The 24144-nt window shown below is 59.0% G+C and overlaps 1 protein-coding gene across 17 annotated transcripts; it reads right to left on the reverse strand.

Moving 5' to 3' along the window:
- Positions 1 to 426: 426 nt before the first annotated feature.
- On the reverse strand, positions 427 to 20394 carry TPM3 (tropomyosin 3). 17 transcript variants are annotated; one of them, XM_074164354.1, is made up of 11 exons: positions 16551 to 16779; positions 13258 to 13391; positions 12301 to 12418; positions 11981 to 12051; positions 10534 to 10609; positions 9990 to 10052; positions 9791 to 9860; positions 7900 to 7978; positions 5942 to 6005; positions 2259 to 2381; positions 432 to 1652 (listed from the first exon to the last, which is right to left on the reverse strand). In XM_074164354.1, the coding sequence occupies exons 1-10, from the start codon at positions 16680 to 16682 to the stop codon at positions 2304 to 2306; spliced, it is 885 nt and encodes a 294-aa protein (XP_074020455.1). In that variant the 5' UTR covers positions 16683 to 16779; the 3' UTR covers positions 432 to 1652; positions 2259 to 2303. The 17 variants fall into 17 exon arrangements, with proteins under 17 accessions (XP_074020463.1, XP_074020459.1, XP_074020455.1 ...); XM_074164355.1 differs by lacking the exon at positions 10534 to 10609 and adding an exon at positions 11108 to 11183; XM_074164351.1 differs by lacking the exons at positions 432 to 1652; positions 16551 to 16779 and adding exons at positions 19568 to 19693; positions 20088 to 20394 and having other exon boundaries at positions 2304 to 2381.
- Positions 20395 to 24144: the final 3750 nt, after the last annotated feature.

Here is a 24144-nt window from a genome sequence, read left to right on the forward strand (position 1 = left end):
CAAGAGGCGGAGGAAGAGCAGAGCAGGCAGCCGAGCCCGCCCCAACCCCACAGGCCGGAGCCACAATGGCGCCGCCGGCAGAGCGCCCTTCCCGCGCGCCCCCGGGCACCCTGCGCATGCGCGACTCGCCCCCCCCCACTGCGCATCCTGCGCATGCGCACTGCCGCCTACCGGGCGGGGGGCACCGGGCGGCGGGCACCGGGCGGCCCCGCGGGAACCGGTCGCTCCCCCCGAAAGTCTGAGGTAAAAAATGGCGAATTCAACCCCACCCCGGTCCGCTTTTGCTCTCTGGCCCCGGGAAGAAGCAGGCGAGCCTGGCCTTACCTCACTCCCCGTCTCCCCCCGCCGTGAGGGAGGGGCACTACACCCCCCCCCCCCAGGCCTAGAGAGCAGCTCGCACACGGTAAAGCTCTGAAGGCAGACAACAGCGTGGAGGGATTGGTTTTTATTTCAAAAGACAGTAAGACAATTTTTTCAATTTAGTATCAAAACACTTGATAAGGTTCTTTTCTCCAGATTGGCCCCTAAAACTGCTACAACCAAGCAGCATGCTCGAGCACAAGCTACACGCCACGAGCTTGACACGTCTCCACACTCACGCCTCACAACAACTACACGTCAGCAATGCACAGCAGGATGGCTTGTACCTCATTAAGACACTAAGAGCACTCCTGGCCAGGAGGGGAGGCCTCAGCTCCCTCCCTCCCTCAGGGTAGGCAAAAAAAAAACCAAAAAAAAAAACCCCCAAAAAAACCAACTTCCCCAAGAAAACACGGCTGTTGTACTTAAGCTGTTAAGTGTAACCCAGCAATGAGCGATAAAGCTTGGTGCGTCAGCACTTAGTGAAGGCAAATTCAACGCCTGTGTAGCAACGGGTTAGAGGGGCCAAGGCTTCTCTAAGCCTACCAGGAAAGGAAGTGGTCAACAGTGGGGGGGGGGGGGAGGGAAACAAGCCCTGTGAAGGATCAATTGTTCAGATAACAGGCTTGGCTTTAAAAGAAAAAAAAAAAAAAAAGTCTCCTTTTGCCCAAGTTGCTTCTCCACAACACAGAGAGTTACCTTAAAGCTGAGAAACTGAACTGCTCTTCTGGCAAACAGCTCCTGGAAAGGAAGTTTTCCCCACAGGCTTCCATCCCTAGCCCGGCTACTCTGATTCAGTGGCCCACAGCCAGGAACCGTCACACCCTCCTTCCTCCCCTGCCAAAGCAGAGTGGCCCAGAGCTCATTAACAGAAGGTTAATACCGAATTTTAAAGCCAAGAGCTTTGAAGTGTAGCTCACCAGCCTCAGAGTTATTTGGAATGTTCACAATGGTTGCTACAAAAAAAGGTAGTTACAAAATGTATACATCTCAAACATGCTCCCCAAACATTATTGCATTGTTCATTTCCCTTAATAATGCTGTTTGAAGCTCTGCCCAACCTGATGGCCTTTAACCCTGAGGCGAAGAAGATTTGCGTTTGGTCAAGTTGGCAACAGAAAGTAAACTCTGGTCCCCCAGGGTTAGAGGCCAGCAGCGGCTGGGCTGGCCCCCCAGGCGTCGTGTGGCGGAGGCGGTGGCAGGGATCCTTTACATCTCGTTCAGGTCTAGCAGGGTCTGGTCCAGCATTCTTTGCGTGCAGAGATGCTCCTCTTTGGTGGATTTCAGTTTATCTGGCAGGAAGCAAGAGTCAAAGAGTTACAGGTCGGCCTCAGACAAGCGAGAACACTCGGCCACGGAAAGCTTGTGCTAGCCCCTTCCCAGCAAGTCCTCGGGCCGGGGGGTGCCTGGCTGGGTGCAGCAGAAGCTCTGAGGTTACCTGGCTGAATTTGTAGCTCGTGCCTCTGGCATTGCCGGGGCTCCCAGTCGGCACGGTGGCGGTGCACGTTTAGGCAGTGCTGAGGCAGTGTTTTACATGCAGGTGCCTCTGACTGGAACTAGCTTTCCCCAGGGCTTCAACGCTTCCAGACCAGCAGACCCCCATAGCCCAGCAAGCCACCCAAGAGCAACGCAGAGGTAAAAAAAACACACTTAGAAATCACACTCCCCCCCCCCCAGAATTACGGCTGGTTGTGCCCCTCCTTTTCCCCCCCAGCACAGGACAGAGATGCCAAGCTGGTCACCGAGACCATAACTACCTACAGCAGCAGGGAGCAGACAACGGTGCCTCAGGGACAGCGGGGAAGAGGCTGCTGTCAGTGAGGGGCAGGCAAGGGAGCAAGAGCGAGGGTGCTACAACTCTGCCCGAGACTCCAGGCAGCTGCACAGTCAATTCTCACATGTTCCTTAAGCCAGGAGGAGAGCTCAGACCAGCAACTAGCGCTCTAGGTAGGCTTTAGTCCAAAGGTGAGCCCACCCATATCACTGAAGACATCCACACGCTGGGACACCGGACAGCCAGGCTGTAGAAAGATGTCCTTTAGGTACAGGCAGTTTCTCAAAGCCGCTCCCCAACCTCCCCAGGGTCAGAAACTGTGCACAGAGCGAGAAGGAGCCTTCCTAGAACACTAGCAACTGTGGCATGTAAAGATTCCCTGCAAGCACTCAAGACACAGCTTCACGCTGTGGATTCTGGGAATTGCTTTCAAGATGTCCCTGAGTTTTCCCAGCTGGTTCTGGGGCTCTGCAGCTGCACTGGGGGGTCAGGCCCCGGGAACGACCACTCCCCCCAAACCTTCTAGGTTAGGATTTAACTATATAGGAAAGTACTACAGGTGTGCAGTGGTTACAGACCACGAGGTCAGTCATTTATTGTTAGAAGCCATCATTCCATGCAGCAGGAAATCCTACAGTCATTCAGCTAACAGTAAATTAAGTCATAGCACTCAACAGGCATCTACTAGCAGACATAAGCCTAACTTCACCCCACCCCTCTCCTGGCAGGTGCAGCCATTCTGGTTCCATGGAGGAGCCAGGCAGGACCCCCTGGACAAGGGAACGAGACTGCTCAAAAAACCAGCCAAGTCTGAGGGTTACTTCACCAAGAATAGGAGGTTACCTTTATCAAAAAAAAAAAAAACACCCAACAAAAAAACCAAAAAACAAAACCCCCAAACTCTTAAATAAATTAGAGGATAAATTCAAGTGCCCCATTAAATAGCAGCAATTGCATAAAATTTGCAAGTCTGCCAGTCTTAAGAATGATCAGATTTCACTGTGGTCCACAGCATTGGTGGTCGCAATAAGCTTGTTTAATGGCATTAGTGGGCCCCCTTCTCAGTCACACAGATCATGCAGCGTTAACTTCAGCTCGTTAGAGAGCAGGCGGTTTTTCTCAAGCTGGCTGTACAGGCGCTCTGCAGCGGCAACAGGATTAGGGGAAACAAGAGGAAGAGAGAAAAAAAGAGAGAAAGGGAAGGTTAGTAGAGTACCAAGATGAGCACATCAAATAAGCTGTCTCCATACCGCGTGTCCCTGAGGATCAAGTCCAGGCTATTAGACAGATGAAGCCGGGGAGAACAAAGGTTTGTCTTACTCTCACACTTGCATTTCAGCTCAGGAAGATCACAGAGGAAGCCAAGTGCAGGCAGAAATGGAAGTGCCACTAAGGGCTTATGAAGGCAAAGAAAGGAAGGGGAGGACACCAGAAGAGGAGCCTGCAGGCTGGGCTGGACTCGGCTAAGGAGGGAGACTTGGGATGTACTTTAAGCCTGTGGAGCATTTGGCAGAAAGAAGCAGTCCTACCACAGCTGAACCAGAAGCACCTTCCCGAGTGACCACACAGCAGTGGGACTGATGAGGTTTTGACAGCAGGACACCAGAAGAACTTAGAATGACAGCATCTCATACCTGACCTGGAGGACACGTCTCCAAGGACGTGTCTCTATGCCACACTAACAACCCACCACAACCAGAAAAGGACTGAAGGCAGTACCTGCATCAGGCACAGGACAGGGAAGTTCTAGAGCACAGGCTCCTGCTTTATGTCTGCCCCAGAACAACTAAACGAGGAGGGCACAAACTGCCTTCACCTCCCACCCCGTACCTGCTCGTACCTCCTTGCAGGACTCTAGTGGCCACATTCGTCCCCAAGGTTGGTACCAAGCACACGTGGTCATCAGCCACTCCAGGGAAAGGGACCATCTCCCAGGACAGGTCACCTCTGAGGGCTGGATGGCCACTGTCCTGCCACGCAGCCTGTCAGCCACCACAGAGAACCCATTCAGCATTTATCTCTGCCCATCCACACGGAGTTATCAGGCTGTGAGCACCCTGCCCAGTTCCTGCATTTGGGGGAATTCCAGGCAGTGAAAAGTCCTTTTATAGGACAGCTTCCAGCCCAGCAGAACTAATCATCACAACCTGCAGCGATCCGCAGGGTGCTGCCTCCACCTGATGAGTGAGCACAGAGCACAGCAGTTCTTGCTGCCCTTAGGCTTCTCCTCAAATCCTGGTACTACAAGGTCCTTAGGAATCTAAGGCACCCCCTGAAGGGGACCTACATCATTCCTCATTGCTTTCACTATTTTGCTCTTGAACAAGACCTGGCCGGGGAAGGTTCAGGACACTGAGTCAAGCTGTTCACGTGGAGCAGCCAAAGCATGTCCCTGTCTGCACAGTCCCAGCCCCCTCCCTTCAGTGTGACAACCACACACACAGGGGGAAGCTCACCCTCAGACCTGCTCTAGCTGCACCTCGCTCTGCAGGACAGAGGGTAGTAGTGCTGATTGATTGTCCCTTCTTTAAAGCCACCGAGGGACCAAGCAACAGCCAGAGAACCCAACAATTTCTGTCCACTACAATCTAACACGAAGCTGAGGGAAGGTGGTGTGGGGGACGGGCACACCCCATCCTGACCTACACCAGAGCCTCCCTGGCACATCAGCTACTGCTGCAACTCGCTCTCTGGCCTCCGGGCTGGTTCTGAGCAGGCTGGCTGGGCACCCTGATGGTACTGGGCACCCTGACGCCAGTCTCCAGCCCCAGGCAATCGGGGCTGACCCTGGGTCTCCAGAATGGCAGGGGATGGGAGTGAACTGCTGTCAGAAGTACCAGTGACTGCAGGCTGGTGCGATGGCTCATGGCCTTCAAGAAAGGGTTACTGCTTGTGGACAGGACCTGATGATCCACCCACATGAGGGAGCGGACCGAAGTTAATTACCATGACCCTTCCCACGCCGGTCTGCTGAGGCTGGCTCCAGTGTTTGTGTGGCCTGCTCCCCTCTCCACCCAGCCCACAGGGCAGCCTTACCAGCCACCCTTGGAACCCAGGGAGCTCTAGGACCTGTGCCTCCTGGTCAGCTAATCTGCAGTTCCAGCACTCCCAAGTCACAAGCCCAGCTCAGGGTAACCAGCCTGCACAAGCCTCACAATCCAGTCAGACCAGACGCCTCTCAGAACCTCCCAGGGCAGAAGTTGCATCACCCACCCATCCATCCATCCACCACCCAGCATGGAGTTCCACCAGGATGAGCAGGAAAAGGGCCTGCCACAGCCCAGCCTTTGATAAGATCACTTGCAACACCACAGTGCAACAGCAGAGCCACCAGCTCCACACAGTGCACGCCAGTAACAAACCCACCGCCGACAGGAGCTCCCCATGAGATAGGCCGTTTCACAAGGTCAGGGTGTCACCTCCCACCTGGTGAGAGCTGGCAACTGAACGCTGGGCTGGAAGCCTCCGCACACTGGTGACAGAAGCCTTGCCGCTCCCATGGGATCCAGAGCCCCTGCTCCAGCTGCAGGTTTGGTTACTGAGAGTTATGGCTTCTCGCTTTGGGCACAGGACACACAGTTATTGCCCCATACCCCAGGAGAGTCAGACCACCATCTACCAGAGCTTTCTAAGCTATTACCCTTTGAAATTCCCTGTGGGAATGCTCCCTCCTTCCCCCCCCAGACCTGGCAGAGAGGGGACAGCCCTGACACAGGAGACAGAGTGAGAACAGGCTGGGGCAGTTGAGCGTGTCTGGACTATCCTCAGTGCTGGTGCCATTTGTGTGGAGAACAGAGTGACACAAACCTGAGGAAACCACGGGAGGTGTCTCATTTCATCAAAATTCTGCTCATGAAGGGCTCTTCGGGCACTGCGGCAGATGAACCAATCCAGAAAGGAAAAAAGTATTTGACAAGCCGCCACGAGGCAGCACATACGGTTACAAGAGGCTGATCAGTGTTTATGATACCAGAGCAACTAACAACACACTCAGACCGGGGGTGACGCACATCAAGTGTTTGCAGCCTGCAGTGCTCGGTGAAAAGCTCTGTGCCACGCTCCCAGGAGGACCCTGTCACCCCCAGCCCCCACACGGCGAGGGGAGGACTCTGCAAAAGGCAGATTCCCTGGCTGGGATGCCCACCACATTGCACTCTCATTCCTGAGGCAAGGGGCCATACATCCCCTCCACAGGCCCAGGCAGCACCTCGCACCCCACCAGTCCTGTCCAACTGGAAACCAGCCAGAGATCACTTGATATTTATTAGCTTTCACACCCCGAGAGTGACCTAGCGATTAACAGGTGTGGTGACTTCCCACTGCAAGCCAGCATTTGGCAACCGAGGCCAGTGAACCCTACCGAGCGCGGAGGTGTGAGGAGGCTGAAGCAGGCACAGCTCGAGGACCTCCTGCGACAAATCCCCCATTTGGCCCCACAGAGCACGCTGCCGCCCCGGCACCCTCTGCAGAGCTGCCAGTCACATCTGGGAGCCAATAAGACACCCAAAGGGAAAAACCCAGTGCGTTAATGAAGTCTTGTGTATTCCACTGAGGGTGATGAGGGTTACACTGCCTCGGAGGCAACGTTGAAACAGTTACTCTAAAGCAGCAAGTGGTCACTAGAAACCCATTTCTCAAAAGCGCCAGCCGTTCCATTCAATTTATACACGGGTTGTTTTCCTTAAAAAAGGTGACATCATGCTCAAGCAAGAGGCAAGAGAAATACAAAAGGAGCTTTATGGCTCTACACAAGATATGCAGATGAGAACAACATACTCCCAGCTACACCCAGACATTGAAAGGGCAGCCCCTCAGCGCACAGCAGTGTCTGGCACATCGGGTCAAAACAGTGGGAGCTTTGTTTAGGAGCAAGTGCAGCATAACTGGGGGGCTGCTGCTGCCGCTGTCAAGCTTCAGCGTCTTTACAGCGCTCGTTCCCAGGGACGCCCTGGGCACAGTAACTGGAAAAAGGTACTGGAATTCAGAGTGAGATGACGAGAGCGTGAATGCAGGGTGCAGATGCAGAACAAGCCATGAAGCAGAGAGGCAAATCCAAAGTGGAGTTTGGAATCGCAAGACTTATCTGTGTGAGATAGAAGGAGACACTAATTTTAAGAGAAGTTGAAGTGGTTGTGCACAGCAAACTTGGCTGAGGGAGCTTTCGGACACTAGCGTTGTAGTCACATTAAGGCTCTTCCTCTGCAGTGCAAGTACCTGACCTCTCCCTGGTTAGTGGTAAGGACTGTGCGGAGCAGCCATTAGTAGAACCCACTACAAATCCCAACAAAAAGGCGAGTAGCAAAGTTGCAGAAACAGAGGAGTTCAGCTACTTCCACAGATCAGTTCATGACCCAGCACATCTCAAGCCTGTTACGGCAATTCCTAAGGAATCCACTCGAGTGCTATCCACAGCCTCTTCCAGGAGGAATCCTGAGACTGTGGCCCAGTGGCTCCAGCAGGCAACTAAGGCACACTACCTTAGGAAGCCTTTCCCAGTGGGACTGGGAATTGCACTCAAGAGTTCAAGTGAGAACCCTTTCAGGCCAGCACAGCACTTCGTGTTACACATGCAGATCACAAGGACCAGGAGTTAGAGCACAGCATGCTGCAGGGAAGCCTCCACAATCCTCGAGGCAGAGATCTGTAGAAGTAACCTAGACACAGTGCCATGGATTCTCCAGCTATGAAGATCACAGCAACCCAAGCAAGCTCTGGCGGTCTAGCCTGCTGAAGCAAGAGGCAAACACCAGCCAGCTCATATTTACATGGAAGTCATGTCATTCAGGGCGTGGTCCAGTTCCTCACTAATTGCTTTGTACTTCAGTTTCTGGGCATAGAGCTCATCTAGAAGAGGTTTAGGAGGAGAACAAAAGGGAAACAATGAGGGAGGGCAGAGTTCTTCCAACACCCTGGGGCAGGAAAAGCAGTATGGGATTCATGAACAGAAGAAAATGAAGTTAGATGTGGAGCCATCATGACTCCGTATTAGTTGCTGAGAGTGACCGGGAGGGTTCCGGCAGCCTGAGGACAGTCTGGTCTGACCAGCAAGTGCCTTTCAGGATTACAAGCCAGCTCTGAGGGGAGCAGAGCCAAGAACTCACACCACATCAGCTTGTGAGAACAAGCTGCCCAGCCAGGTCAGCAAAAAAAAAATCACTGACAGCAGGAGCAGCGGGGAAGCTCCATCCGCTCAGGGAGAAGCTCGCGACACCTAAGGCAGGCACAGATCAATCGAGGTGCTTTGTTCTCACCTTCCACCTCAACCCAAAAAGCCTGCTTGGGAGAAATCAGTCACATAATAGTCATGGGCATCAGAGGGAACTCCCGTTGTGTAGCACAGAGCCTGGCAGTGTGAGCCCCACAGACAGGCCACACCTGTGTTCTCCATCAGATAGTGGAGCAGACCAGCTGATCGCCCACCTTCAGGGATGGAGGCAGGCCTGGAGCTCTGTACTGCTGCACTCCTTGAGCACCACACAGAGCTGGCATGGGCTTTCCCCTGCTCTGGCTGCCTAGTACCGTACAGCTGGTAATGCCATTAACGGCTCCACAGAGCCCAGAGAACTTTGTCAGTTGTCATAAACTAGGTCACTTCAGCAGCAAGGCTGGAGACCAGAGCCAACTCTCCATCAACATGTTTCAAGGGGAGCATGCAGGGATTTGGCAGAGTTTTTGCAGTTCCCAATAAAAGCTTGCCCTGGATCATGAGGTGGCTCGGATTGCTGCTTGGCGGCGGTTCTGGAACAGCTCAGCTGACACCATTGCTATTTCTAGATTAAAAAAAAAATAAAATCTCCCGAGTGACTCCAGATGGTAGGATGTGGCTTTGAATCTCCAAGACCTAGCACTAAGAGACCAGAAAGGCACATGCTGTGGTTGAGGCAGGATGCCTGTACCAGTTTTGGTTTACCAGTGCCGCCACTCCAGCCACAGCCCCAGATTTAAGTGAGGCAGTTGGAACCTTCTCCTTCCACGGCTTGGGGAAAGGTAGGACTCTGCGACAGCTGGCCTCAGGAGTGCTCCTGAAGTACTGTGAAACCAGGAACAGGGGGAGGAAAGGAACCCATCCTTGGCACAGGCTGACCACCACAGCGCATGGATGGGGCTCCTGGTGATTTAATCTCAAACCAGGAGCGATACTGGTCCTAAGTCTTCACGGGGGCTGTTTCAAGACTCACTGACTACTGTGGTCGACTTGCAGCAACACTGTCTGCAGCAGCCAGCCACCTGCATGAGATCCTGCACACAAGTATGTTATTGTAACCAATTCCTGTCGGGTTCAGGCATTTTTTCCTACACCACTCCTTAAAAATCGGGCTAGGTTGGAGCACAGGAATCCAGTTACATTCCTGAGGACATCCCAACCAAGACACCAGCCACGCTATCTGTCACTATCAGTCAGATAGGGCAAGGCGTTTGGATCAGGAGCTTGTGGGCTGCCGCAGCAGAGCCAGGCAGTTGTTTGCAGAGCAGATACACGGGGCATGACTCTTGAGCCCAGAGGCACCAAGACTCACCTCAGAAGCCGCGTTAGGTCATGCTCCAAGTACTGAGGAGCAGAGCAGTGTCTCCACTCTCCAGCTATCTGGGAGACAGCCCTCCTCAGCTCCCCACACCTCACCATGTATTCTTTGGCTTCCCATCCCCAGAATGTACCTTCCAAATCATCAATTGTCTTCTCCAGCTTGGCTACAGACCGTTCAGCAAATTCAGCACGGGTCTCTGCCTGCCAGACAGAAGTGAGCTAGTTAGTGCAACAGCTCTGGGATACAGCAAAGGAGGCATCATGAAGTCTCCCACCCAGTCAAGCTGAGGCCAGCATACCCAGCTGGGCCATCCCAACATGGTCACTCACCTCTTTGAGTTTATCAGTCAGGATCTTGATCTCTTCTTCATATTTATCCTCTTTTTGAGAGTACTGTGGAAAAGGAGAAGAGTCAGCAATCAGCAGCCCCAGGTGTGTCCCACTCCAGAGAGCCCACAGCTACAGAGGAAGACAAACTCCTCACTGCAGCGCACGTGCCCACAGAAGCTTCCAACCGGGAGTTGTTCACGTCCCTACCCTGGTCCAACAGAACTGGGTCAGGCAGCAAGTCCCACACCATGCACGTAACACAAACCTGGGCACAGAAAAATTCTCATCCCAGCAGCATAAACACCTGGGCTGACGGAGTCTGCCCCGAGGCAGGGAAGGGCAGCCAGACCTCCCGCACTCCCAGCTCCTACAGTCGGCACTAGCCCTGCCGCTGCATCCGTTAGCTCTCCTGGGAGAGCAGGCACAGCTCTCCTGGCTTACTTAAGGCTGTGGTTGCATCACTTCCATCCCAGTGGGTGCTCCGCTGGCACACACCCTCCTACCAAAACAGAAATCTTTCTGGCCCTCGGACAAGCAGCCCTACCTTCTCAGCCTGAGCCTCAAGAGACTTGAGATTGTTGGTGACATTCTTCAGCTCTTCTTCCAGCTCGGAACATTTACTGTGGGTTTTTGTAAAGAAAGGGGAGAAAAAAAGGAAAAAGAAGAAATGGGAGGGAAAGACAGGAGACACAAGAAGTGAATCCACGTGCAGGGAAGACCAGGAAGTTCATGAGGAGACAATCTGTGATCAGACTGGATAGGACCCTGCTTTCAGGCACTTGTGTGGAAAGCAAGTTCCCTTCCCGCCTCCAAGTTCATATTTTAAGTATTCTGCCAGCACATGCGCAGGGCACTGAGCTGAGCAGCCAAGATACGGACACAGATTTCTGCCAGACCTGGAGTCTTCAGGTAGAAACTGCATGTTTAATTTGCTGTAAGGAGGGAAGCTGCTCTGACGGACGGATGGAGAGCCACCACCACTCTGGCAGGAGTATTTATGGGCAGAGAGGACAGAACATTCCAGGAGAGAGAAAGACGCAGATAAGCTGAGGGAAGGAGCGTAGCAAGAAGACCACAAGAGTTCTGGTTTAATGGTTTGAGAAGGGAAAGGTTAGTACCTTTTCTTCGGCAACAGACAGACACTTCAAGTTCTGCTCCATCACTCTGATCTGCTCCTGCAGCTCCCGGCAACGACTGTTAGTGACGGTCACACGATGGCACAAGCCAGGTAGGGGCAAGGGTCAAAAGGAGCACCAATAACACAATACCGCAGAGCAAAAAAGGGGGTAGGGGAAAAACACAAAAAAGTCATGGTCATGACATGCATGTCTGGGCAGGAAGCACAGTGCTACTGCTGCCTACACACTAACTTTGTTAGACAAGGCCCGGAGTACAGGAAAGCCCTGACCAGCTCCTCAAGGATCAGCTCGAGCATCCAGACACGTGAAAGGAGCCCAAACAGCACAGTCTGGGTACCTGCTCCCAGCAGAGGACACCCAGCTCACTGCTCAGTGGTGCAGAAGCCTGTAGTGGTTACTGCAAATATTTTAAAAGGCCAGAGACCAACCTCAGCCATAGCTCTGACCATGGACATCCCACAGGCCACTTCAGCTCCCAGCCCGGAGCCTCTGCTGCTTTAGGACAAGCGCTGTGCATTCACATGCCCTGTGGCACCACGTAAGGAGGCAGTGACCATACGTACAAAGCGGTGCTGGTGAATAAATACTGAGTGGAGAAGGATTCTCTGGCCTCGCTGACCAGGGAGTCGCTCCATGCAAAGGGGCAGAACATCTCCATGTCAAATCACATCATCACAAACTCCACATCCTCAGTGGATCTAATCCTGTTCTGAGCAGGAGAGTGTTCCAGCTCTTCCATCTAAGGCTCTAAACCCACCCTGTGCTTCAGGCCTTGTGTAACAAGGTTAGAAATGCTGTGTTAGTTCCCATGCAAAGGTAGACGTGCTGGTTACATGCAAGCAGATTACTCACGACTCTGCAAGCTCAGCTCTCTCTTCAGTGCGCTCCAGATCTCCTTCTATGATCACCAGTTTCCGAGCAACCTGGAAGGAAGAAATGGAGTTAAGAGGAAGGGAGATGATTTTGTACTTATAGGCTGTGCAAGACAGAAAAGGGAATGCCTGCAGGAGTCACTGGAGCTGCCGGAGCCTTTTGACTATGCGGAACACTGATGTAGCTCTGCTGAGAGCCAGGCTCTCCCCCCAGATTCGCTGAGGAAAGCCCTGCCAGCAGGAAGAGGAGCCACCTCTCCTGGCCAGGGTCAGCTGGACCAGAGCATCCAAGGGTCTCACCTCCTCATACTTCCTGTCTGCCTCCTCCGCAATGTGCTTGGCTTCCTTGAGCTGGATCTCCTGCAGTTCCATCTTCTCCTCATCCTTCAGGGCTCTGTTTTCAATGACTTTCATGCCTCTGCCCAAACGAAAGCACAGGGAGGGGAGATGCATAAAACAATCCTGTACAAGCCAGCAGTGTATGAGTTCCAGAGCATTAACAGTGCTCCCCTGGGACCATGTTGCTTCCTTTATGAGCTGCAACACCTGTGAGTGCAGAGGATAGCACAGGAAGGCAGCCACAGCCAGGCTGATGCAAATACAGCAGCCTCGATTGCTCAGAATTAACTGTTCCTTGGGGCATTACTCCAGCAGCTCATTTGGCCCCTGGACCATGGGAAACGTGGTGCTGCCGAGAAGAACAAGCCAGGCCGTCTTAGGGACTCCACACAGCTGAGCCAAGCACTTCCCAGGCAGGAACGCAGGAAGAGCCAAGCCCATCTTTATGGCAGGACATCAGCTGGGTCAGGCTGCTCACTATGGCGTGTGCACCAATGAAGTACATCAGCCACCTGGGAGCAGCCCGCTCCCCTCAGAATCACTGCCAGGCCAGGGGACAGCTGCCAGGAGGGAGAATGCTGGCAGAGGCAGCAGGAAGAGAGGCTTCCTCACCAGCAGCCACCTTTGCAAGTCAACAGTGTCCCAGAACCCCCTTTTTTCTCCTCCCTGGGAGGCAGGGATGTGTGGTATCACACAGCACTTCCTCACTCCTTCCCCTCAGGTTCCAAGACACTTACCCAAGGCCAACAGCATTGTTTTAGCTGCTCTGCACAAGTGGGTACCGACTCCCACATCCAGCCTTGATGTGGTATCTACTTCCCACCCTCCAGGAAGCCCAAGAGGCTGATGGCACCAGGCCCTCAGTCAGGAACACATCTGAGATGTCTGACAGGGTAAGGGCAAGCAGCCCTTGCTCACCTTTCACTTTCATCTGCAGCCTTCTCTGCCTCCTCCAGCTTCTGCAGAGCTGTGGCAAGGCGCTCCTGGGCTCGGTCTAACTCCTCCTCCACCAGCTGGATACGGCGATTCAAAGATGCCACTTCTGCCTCAGCCTAGAGGGAGCAGAGGAGGGTGGCTCAGTCTGTGGCAGGTTTAGCAGTTAGCGCAGGGCAGCCGAGCTCTTCCTGCAGCTCGGCGGCAGCCCATGGGAAGCCAAAACAAAGCCAGGGTGTTCTATCCACTTTCTTACAGAGGCTGCGCTCCCAAACGCTTGCACGCACGTTAAGCTTCACAACATTTCACACACACGTGCTCTGTCCGAGCAGCAGTCAGTCATCCCGCAGGTTCCTCGCCTGCCAGCTTGAGCTGACGTGACAGTCTAAGCCATAAACGCTAAGTAGATGACTTCCACTAATGGGTCTTCTCTGCAGCTGCTCTAATCCTGCCAGGCCATCAATCACAGCCCTATTTATCCACCACACCAGAGCACCGCGACGGCTACCGTTTAGCACAAAGTCAGTTTACCCATGTGATGGGGACATGAGCATTGCTTGACACGAGCCCTCTCATCGGCAACGTGAGAAAGATTAACAGCTTCAGGTTCAGAGGTTTGCCAAGCTGTGTCTGGGCACTGCCAGGCCGGGCTCTCCGCAGCATTGCCCTGACCCGGGGCAGCAGCAGGGCTCAGCCGATCGCTGCGGTGCCCACAGCCCTAGTGAGCCAGCTGTGCTCTGGGCTTCCTTCCTCCCTCCCAGCAACTCACTAATAACCCAGAGAAAGAGCAAAAGCCTCAGCCAGTCTTGAGACAGGTTGAAGAGGCTGATCCCCAGCAACAGCTACCTCAGTCGACAGCTACCTCGGTTCAGTCACACATGCCAGGAGCTGGTGAAATTGCCACAAGCCCTCAGGCGCCGTGCATTTGCCAGAAGCATGACCACAACAGTGACTGAGGCTTTAATGAATCAGCAGAGATCAGAAGCCATCGCACCCCGGGCGAGGCCTATTACGGCAGCTCTGCTATCAGCCACAGGGCATCTGCTTACAGCCCAGACTGTGTCAGCCACGACCAGAGCCCGGGGGGAAGCCCAGATGCTTTGGGGACACCAATGCCCCATGTGAGCCGTCCCAGAGGAACTCAGCACCCTGCTCTGCAGCAAGAACGCTGTGCTAGAACAGAGATGGATGGGGCTGCAGGCACTTCAGGGCAGCACTGCGACCTTCTACAGAGACCCGCGCACAGGCACATGCCGGGCATATATGGAATATCCCAGCTAATTGTAACAAAGCAGCCTGCAAGGACACGCTGCTTCCCTCCATGCCCAAGGAGGGAGGAGCAGATAGATGAAAGAACCCAGTGTTTAGAGCAGGGCCCGACACAAACCACGTTCAATTCCCAGAAGAGACTGTCCGAGCTCTTCCCCCCAAGCTTGGCACCCCCTACCCCCGCCCCAGCATGTTTCAAGGCCAGATTGTGAGAGCAGGAGTTGCAGAGGAGCTCCCCTGCCGGCACACCCTGCTCTTCACCAGGGAAACCCGCAGCACTTTGATGCTCAAACAAGGCAGCGCTGCCCCACAGCCAGCCCTGCCTGCACGTTCCTCCAGAGGAGGAGGAAGTGGTCTGTTCGAAGAGGAACAAAATGAGACGTTAAACAGAACTGGGAAGGAGACTCCTTGACACAAACATCTTTTGCCTGCTAAAAGGGCAATGAGCTGTCAAGGTAGAGAGCCTCCTCTTTCTCCCGGGGGATGGAGACACACCAGGTGTGCACAGCAGGTCTCCATTTCCTGACACTCCCCCACAAACCACATCATTTAGCCCTGACTTCCTACAGGCAGCACTTAACCCACCCAAAAACTCACTCTTGTTTTTACAGAGCTGCCTCTCCCCCTCTGCAGGAGGGTCCTTACACCTCCCTTTCTGCTTCTCCTCACTGGACACAGCTGAGCTGTCAGGCTCCGGAGCACAGGGGTGACACTTCCAGGCAGCCCTGCTGCCAGCGGCACAGTCTCCTCACCCCACGCTTCCTCCAGGAAGGCAGCCCTGAGTCAGGGAGCTACCGGGAGCCCTGCAAGCCAAGGGCAGAGTTCCCCTCAGCCATCGAGGCTCACCATTGCTTCCCCAGGCCACCGAGATCTAACAGGGACACTCCTCAGGACCCAAGGGCCAGCCCACAGGGTGAGTTCAAGACGCCACTACACTGGGAGCACTGGTCCTCCCTCCCCAGCAGCGAGGCTCCGGGGAGCTGGGAGAAACACGCACGTTCCCATGACAACGCCGCTATCGCAAGAGAATTCCTTATGTGGCTCCAAAGCCAGGGCCCGGCTGAGGTCTGGGAGTAGCCTGGTCCCACGGCACAGGCTTCTGCCACCAGCCCCACGGCAGCAGCCACCAACGCCGCTCCTCAGGGAACATGCAACACGGGCACCGGGGATGCAAAAGCCTCAGCTCCACATTTTCCAACAGAATCGGCAGCAAAAGCACTCTGCAAATTCGCAGAGAGTCACGCTCAGACCCGAGCCAGACGCCCGCCAGGACCTGCCCTGTGTCACCCCATCCAGCGGCCCCACCGACGGGACCCCCGGCCCCACCGAGCTGCCAGACCCTGCCGTGGCTGCTCCCTCCTTCCCTCCCAGCAACCCCAGTCCCCGCCGGTCCCGGGGGCGGCGGGGGATCCCCGCCGGCCGGGATGCGGAGCCCGGGAGGTTTCCCGTCCCTCCCGCGCTGGCAGCGGCACCGGTGAGCTCACTCACTTCCATTTTATCAGCACATGCCAAGGCTACTCACACCTTTGTGCTTGCAACACTGGGCCAGACAAGATGGCCGGGTTCCTCCCCTTCCTCCGGCAGCTCCGAGCCAGCGGGCGACCGGGGGAGAGGACCCCGACCGAGGGGGAGACCCGGGGACGGGCGCGGGGGGACCCGTGACGATGAAAGAGAGACCCGCCGGCTCCCTCCGGCCCCCGTCACTCCCCAGCACCGACCGATACATCGCAGCTGGGGGGACCCGGGGACCGCGGCGAGACCCGCCGCCGCCACGGGGGACGTCGGGCGGGGACGGGACACCCCTCCCCCGAGCCCCGCAGACACCACGGCGGCGGGGCCCGGACGGCTGCGAACGGGGGCCCGGGATCCCGCAGCTCCTCCCGCAGCCCCGGCTGGAGCGACCCCCGGCACCGCCACGCCCGCAGGCCTAACACCCCCGGGGGTGGATTGCGGGGTGTCCCCCCCCCCTCAGCTTCCCGGGGCCGCCCGACCCGCGGCCCCGCCGGTACCTGCTCGCGGTTGCGGCGCTCGGCCTCCACCTCCCGCTGCAGGCGGTCGGCCCGCTCCTCGGCATCGTCCGCCTGCTGCTGCAGCACCTGGATCTTGCGCTTCACCGCCTCGATGGTGGTGGCCCCCGCCATCCTCCTCCTCCTCCTTCTTCTCCTTCTTCTTCTTCTTCCTCCCTCCTCCTCCTCCCCGCCGCCCGGCCCGACCCGCCGCTCCCCTCCGCGCCGGCCCCGCCCTGAAATACCGGAACCCGCCGCCCCGGTCCCACCGCCCGGGAAGTGACGTCACTTCCTCCCTTCCCCCGCCCGCGTTGCCATGGGGACGGGGAGCAGCAGCAGCCCGGCGGTGCGGCGGTGGGGCCTGGGGCCGGCCCAGGCGGGAGTGGGGGCGCTGGGGCCTACCCCACACGGCACCCGGGACATCCCCATGGGGGCCTGGGGGCACGGGGACCTGCCCCACGGGGGTGTGGGGACACCGGGACCTGCCCCATGTGGTCCTGGGGACACAGACACCTGCCCCACGGGAGCCTGAGGACACTGGGACCTGCCCCGCGGGGGCCTGGGGGCACAGAGACCTGCCCTATGTGTGTATGGGGCCACTGGGACCTGCCCCACAGGGACCTGGGGACACCAAGATCTGCCCCACGTGGGTGGGGGGACACCGGGACCAGCCCTACGTGGGCCTACAGGTACAGAGACCTGCACCGTGTGTGTATGGGGACACCGGGACGTGCTCCACGTGGGCCTCAGGACACTGGGACCTGCCCCATGGGGACCCGGGGACACTGAGATCTGCCCCATGCGGGTGGGGGGACACCAGGACCAGCTCTATGTGGGCCTACAGGCATAGTGACCTACCCCATGTGGTTATGGGGACACTGGGACCTGCCCCATGGAGACCTGGGGACACCGAGATCTGCCACACGTGACTGGGGGGACACCGGGACTTGCCCCATGCCGGTATAGGGACACCAGGGCCTGCCCCATGTGGTGGGCAGACACACCATGACCTCCTGCACAGGAGCCTGTGGACCAGGGCCCTGCCCCACACAGGCCTCCACATCCTGCCCCACAGGGGTGCGCGCACCCCTCGCCCCCTGCTGTGCCGCCATGTCCCTCTCAGGTCCTGTCCCTCAGCCCCACGGGCCTCACACGGGCACAGCTGGGCTGCAGCGGCGCCACATTCCTGGGGGCTGAGCTCACTGGCCTGCCCCCCCCCCCCCGCTGCTCTGGAGAGCCCCCCCCACTTAGCGGGGCCAAACCCCCCCAGCCCTGAGGCAGGTCCCGCTCCCCTTTTCCTCCCCAGGACGGGGCTCTGGCGCTTGCCGACATGCTGCTGCCAGGCTCCTGCTCCGCTGCCGTGTCCCAAACCCCACCGTTGCGACAGCTTTAGCCGTTGCTAAAACTCTCCGGTTTCAGAAGGGCAGAAAACACCGCCGAGGGTGATGTTCCTCTGTGCCACGAGGGGCACGAAGCCGCCCCGAGAGCTCAGTAAAAACGTAACTTAGACCTGTCGCTGCCCTCGTTCGCCACGCAGCCTGTTTGGCAGCACTTTGGGCACACACAAAGGGAAAGAGGCACCAGGCTGCCACCGCTGTGCTGCTTCCAAAACCCCTCAGCAGCCGGGTGGGGACATGCCCCAGGGGAGTGTGTGCCGGGGCCGAGAGGGCTGGCACAGGCCCGGCCATGTCAACAGCTCGGCAGGTCCCCCAGAGATGAGCCGGTGACCAAAAGGGCCTGACTCTGCCTGCGCCTGCCGGCTGGAAGGAGCTGGGGGCAGCTCTGCGCATCCGATGCTCCAGGGCCCAAAATCCTTCCTCCCGCCCCTCTGCTTCCCTGAGCCGGGGTGAAACCAGGGGAGCCCCAAGAGTCACCCCGCTGGGGTTGTGGCTGGAAAAAGGGGGCTCTGAATGAACAGAAAGGGATTAACGAGATGCGAAGCGAGTGGGGATGTGGTCCTCAGCGCTGCGGGGTGATGGCAGGGAGAGAGTCCGAAAATGCCAGCCAGAGAGGAAAGAAGGGTGTGAGGGAGGAAAGGGCTCCCCAGAGCTCTGCAAGGCCACGCTCGGCGTGTGCCAACCTCCAGCGCTGCCACACGCTCGGCCGGGGCCGGGAGAGGAAGCCATGAGCAGAGCCATGGGGCTGACACTGCCCGGGGCTCAGGGAGGGCTCGGCAGTTCCCGATTACACCCCAGCCCCCAGCTCGGAGCTGGGATGTGTCAGTGAGAGCCAGCCCAGGCACCGTGCCGGGGCTTGGGGCGCTTCCCCGTGGCGCAGCGTCGGTGGCCGTGTCGCTCCTGCCTCCGGGCCGGGCGTCAGAGCTGGGCCATCAGGGAGAGGAGCCGCGGGATTTCTTCCAGCTCCCACAGGAGGCAAGACCCGCATCTCCCCAGCGCTCGACCCCTGAGACACGGTGGCCCCGCAGGGTGATAGCCCTTTCGGCTGCGAGGAGCGGAGTCAAACTCCAGCCACGTGATGGCCGGGAGAACGGCCGGACGGCGAAACCCTGCACCGCTCGCGCCATTGTTTTCCTGGAAACGGCGGCCAACAATAGCCGGGCTGTGCTGTTGTCACGCTGCCCACGCAGCCCCCGCCTGCCCGGGGGGCTGAGGGCTCCCCCCTCCTCTGGAGCTCAGCTCCTCCGACAGCAGCCGTGACAGGGACCTTCCTGGGGACACGCGGGGACCCCACGTCCTGCGTTCAAGGGGCTGCTCACTGCCGCCAGCCACTGTGGCTCTGTCCCCAGCTGGGGGTCCCTGTGCCCTGCTCCCGGGACCCTGCCTGCCCACCCTGCTCCAGCCCCACTGCCTGGGATGTCCTTGCCCCCGCCACCATCCCTCTGTCTCCTGCATGGGCCCCCACCGGGATGTGTCCTTCCCGGGGTCACTCTCTGCTCCCATACACAGCTTTGGAGGAGTGCACCGAGCCCGAGAGGGACCTTCCACCATCCCTGAGGCCACATGGAAGGTTGACAAGGGGAGGGCAGCCACCCCAGCTCCCACCCTGCACCCCATACGTACGTCTGCCGCCTTCTTCTCCGCCAGCTCCAGCTTCTCCTGGGCGTCCTTCAGAGCCTCGGAGTATTTGTCCAGCTCATCCTCCGTCCCTTTGAGCTTCTTCTGCATGGCAGCGAGCTCATCCTCTAGCTGGAAGGGCAGCGAAAGTCACCACAGGTGGATGCCCCTCTGGACCCCCACATGGGGGGAAAGCCCTTGGATGCCCCTCTGGACCTCCACATGGGGGGAGAGCTCTGCCTATCCCATTCCCGGCTCAGCTCTGCCCCACGGCATCCCTCCTGCCCCAGGCTGGGCTCAGCTCTGCCCCGCAGTGTCCATAACTGTCCCATCTGCCACAGTTGGCATGTGTTGAGCCCTGGGCAGTCCTCAGGATGCCCCACGGCATCGTGACATGGTCCCTGAGCTGTGGGACAGTGGCAGCTCTCACCCCGCTGTTCCCCTGGCCAGGGTGTGCTGGGTCTGGGCTCAGCGTGGTCCGTCCCCCCGGACACCCCCGGGCTGTGGACATCTCCCACCCCCCTACCTGCTTGCTCCGCTCCTCTGCCTGCTTCTGCTCAGCCTCCGCCTGCTCTGCCCGGTCCAGGGCGTTCTCCTTGTCCAGCTTCAGCATCTGCATCTTCTTCTTGATGGCCTCCATCCTTGGTGGGACGCGGGCGCCGGCAACGGGGCAGTGGGCAGCAGGACAGGCAAGGGCAGGCAGGGCAGTAGTGCTGCCCGACGCCTCGCTGCCCGGTTTATCAACTCTGCCCTGCTCAGCGGCGCAGGGGCTTTGCCTTTCTTGGGCCGAGCCGCCTCCCCACCTTCCCAAAAAGTCTGTGCTGGGGACCCATTGTCTGCCCAGGGGGGGTCCAGGCGGCCACAGCCTTATTTGGGCTCCTGAGGACAGCTGGGGTGGTTATAAAAAGCAGCGGCAGGTCTGCAAGTGGGGGGTCCTGCATTGTCCTGGCCGCCTGCCCCCCCCTTGAAATGGGTCACCCTGGCCAACATCATGGGGACGCGATGCTCCCACCCAGCACTCCCTTGAGACACACTGGGGACATTGAGCTGGGTCCCCGTGGCACCAGCAGTGAAGCTGGTTTGCAGCCCACCAGGGTGTTTTGGTGGCCCCCGGGCTGACATTTACCCGAGCCCAGGGGCGGCATGGAAAAGGGCGAGCTCATCCCGGCGCTATTTTAAGAGCAGGGGCTTAGCGGCAGCCCCCGGCCCAAATTGTTTGGCTCGGTGGGGAGCAGCAGGGGGAACCAACCCCCACACCCCGGGAAGAACACCCTGCGAGCCCCCCGAGCCCCCGGCCTGGCTCCGGCTGCGCTGCTGCTTGGCCGCGAGGCAGAAGATGCTGTTGGCAGCCAGAGGAGCGAATTCCCCAGGCGCGGGGAGGAATTCTCAGGGAGAGCGGCGGCACTTCCTACGCAGCCGGGGGATTAGCAGCCTCCTTGCGCCAGCTCCAAGGTCCCGCCGGCCCCAGGAACCAGGACGGGATCTCCCACGGGGGGATACCCACTGGGGGGTTGGGGAGTCAGCACCCAGGGACCCAGGAGACAAAGACTGACCCCGGTGGCAGCTCCCCGCTCCCTGGGCAGGGCGCCAGGAGGGACAGTGCCCACACGGGGCCCCGAGCGGCCGCTACACCTCCATGCCCTGGGAGCCATAAATAACCCCGTGCAGCAGGGGCAGCGGGGCCAGCGGTGGGCATGGGGCCACGCGCCTTTGTCCTGGGATCATCCCGGGCGTGAGCGGGGGAGACAGGTGGTGAGCACTGACCCCACCGCCATCCCAAACCTCTGCCAGGCCCCGGGGGTGGCAGCTCCTGGCTCCCTCTCCCCGGCCCCGTGGAGACCGGCGCATGGTGCAGGCAGACGGGGGTTATTGCAGCAGCGAGAGGGTGGAACAGGGGGTGCAGGAAGGGGTGCAGAAGGACCCCCCGCAGTCCCCCCCTGCCCGCTGGAGGGTGGAGGCAGCATCTCGTCTGGTCAGCGCTGGGCATCCCTGGCGCTGTAAGAATATGTTTGATATTTAGTTGGTTTTCCAATAAAACAACCTAATATCAAACATATCAGACAGAGGCAGGGACAGGCAGAGGCGGACGGGACCCGGGGCTCAGCTCCCTGCAAGAGAAGGAGAGAAAGAGAGACTGAGAGCTTGTGGGAGGGTTAACTCCCTGGTTTGCCCGGGCAGGACCCCCCCAGGTCACCGCGCAGGCAGCACCTCGGTGCCCTCTCGGTGTCTGGAGCCCGCCTGGGCAGCTACGCCGGCATTGGGATGCTCTGGGATCTGGTACCCAAGCAGGAGCCATCCTGCAGTGGGGACGAAGCCAGAGCAGAGCAGTGCTCCTGGCACGACACGGCATGGCACGCCATGGCATGACATGGACTGGCATGGCATGGCACGGCAGGGCAGCGCTGCCCACCCGTCCCTGCGCTCCCAGTGCCAAGGGGACCCCACGTCCGTCACTGCCTTACCTGGGCCAGCTTGGGGGGCTCCTCAGCGGTCTGGCTCAGGGGCTGCCCAGCCACCATTTATAACCGCGCTCAGCTGCACCCAGCGGGGGGATGCGGCCGGCAAACGCCCTGGCCCCACGCACGTGGCCTCGTTCCCATTAATTACCACCCATCGACGTCCCCCTACCCCCTCCGCAGACCCCCGCGCCCTTGTCGCTGAGCGCTGCCGGTCGATACGGGTCGATGGCCCCGCGCCGCCTGCTCCTGCCCCCAGTCACACGCCGCCGTCATTAGCGGGGCCGTCGATACTGGGGAGCCGGGCCCGTCCCAGCGGGCTCTGCGCCACCGAGGGGGCTGCGCGTGACCCTGCCCAAGGACAAGCCCCGGCCAGCACTGGGGGGCTGTGTCCCTGTCCCCTTGCTTTGGGGGAGCCACTGGGACACCCCATGCACAGGGGTGGCCGGAGGAGGCGACCACTGTCACCCTGCCCCATCCTTCATGGGGTTCCACACTGGGCATAGCTGGGTGACAAAGAAGGGCCCCCAGACCCATTCTGGGGTGGCCGTTGGGACCTGGCTGGTGGCCTGCAGCCAGGAGGGCACACGGGGTCTCTTGTGGTGCTGGGGCCACAGGTCTCCCCACACCATACTGGTGCTTTGCCGCAGCGGGACACATCGACCTTGGCAATGGCACTGGGGGCTCTGCGGGGGCCCAAGCTTTGGGGGGCCAATGGGGCAGGACATGGGGCAAGTGGGAGTCCCGAGTGCCTTGGGGGGACAGGCGCACAGCCCCTGCCCTGCTGCCTGCCTGGGCTGGCGGGGGGACATGGGGCTCTGGCCCCATAGGGGTGGCAGTGGGGCAGCAGGGCCAGGCAGGGAGGGTGGCAGTGGGGACGGTGGGGACACATGTGGCGGCAGCAGGGTTCTGGGAGCGCGCGTGCAGTGGCGGCTGATGTGATGCATCCCGACAGCCAAGCTAATGAAGGGCCGTGGGCGGGGGGTGCCAGCCCGGCGGCCCCCAGCCCTGTCAATAAGCAGAGCCAGGGCAGGCGCTGATGGGCCCCGGGGCCGGGAGACACCAAGGTCGGGCGCAGGCAGCAGGGATGGCAGGGGGGGACAGGGCCCCCCCGGTCAGGGAGCAGGCGGGGGTTCAGGGGTGCCTGAACAGTGAGCGGGGCCAGGGAGTATCGCACCCGGCCGGGCTCCTCTCCCCGCTGCTGCAGGGCTGTGCCACTCGGCCGGGAGCACCGTGACAAGAGGGACAGGAGCATGCGGCCGACATGAGACCCGTGCCGGAGTGGGATGCAGCCATGTAGCACGCTGGCCATGCTGCCATCTCCTGGCGTGACCACAGCCGGGCCCGTGTGTGCAGGATCTGGCACGTGTAGGGTCGCAGACAACGTCATCTGGATCCCAACCGCAGGGATTGTGCCGGGCTGCCCCTTCCCTCTGCCTCCGCCCGGGGCTGTCCCATGTCCCAGCACCCAGCAGACACAGTCCCCGTCTTGCTCAACATGTTTTATTTGAAGCTGAGTGACGCCAGGCCCGTGCCAAGGCCACCAGGTGGGTGCTGAGCCCACCAGGCTGGGTGCTCAGAGCCGTTCCATGTAGAAGGCTTTCCCGAGCTGGTGCAGCTCCCGCTGGTGCTGCTGGTGCTCGTCCTGGAGGAGCCGGAGCAGGGCAGCCCGTCGGACCTGCCGGAACAGGAGCCGGTGCTGAGCCCCACTGTCCCCAGGCTGGTCCCACAGGATACGGTTCCGGAGCGGGACAAGGGGGGCACCCAACCCCGGCGGCACAGGACTGGGTGCCCCCCGGCCCCACGCCTGGCCTCACCACTGTCTGCTCCTTGCCAGCGAGCCGCATCTCCGACACCACGCGCTGCCGCAGCACCACAGCCCAGATCCTCTCCCAGCATCCCGCGTACTCAACGGCCACCTGCCCAGAGCTGTGGGGACATGGGAGAGGATGGGGTACCAAGGCTCCCCCCTCGCCTGCTGCCCCCCAGCACAGGGGGTTCAGTCCCCAGGGCCCCCTCTGCCAGCTCTACCTCTCCATCAGCCTCACGCAGGCGCTGCTCTTCACCAGGACCTGCAACCAAAGCAACGTGTTTGGGGGGGCCCAGGGTTTAACCCACACGAGGGGG

The sequence above is a fragment of the Numenius arquata genome, chromosome 27 (genome assembly GCF_964106895.1).
Source record: "Numenius arquata chromosome 27, bNumArq3.hap1.1, whole genome shotgun sequence".
Classification (NCBI taxonomy): domain Eukaryota; kingdom Metazoa; phylum Chordata; class Aves; order Charadriiformes; family Scolopacidae; genus Numenius; species Numenius arquata.

What these genes read in the sequence shown, in the direction of transcription:
- TPM3 (XM_074164351.1), bottom strand. Translation starts at nt 20,201, where the DNA reads ATGGAGGCCATCAAGAAGAAGATGCAGATGCTGAAGCTGGACAAGGAG. An exon ending in CGGAGAAGAAGGCGGCAGAC is followed by an intron (nt 13,392 to 19,567) that starts GTACGTATGGGG and finishes TGCTCCCTCTAG; the next exon opens with GCTGAGGCAGAAGTGGCATC. An exon ending in TGACTGATAAACTCAAAGAG is followed by an intron (nt 9,861 to 9,989) that starts GTGAGTGACCAT and finishes TCTGTCTGGCAG; the next exon opens with GCAGAGACCCGTGCTGAATT.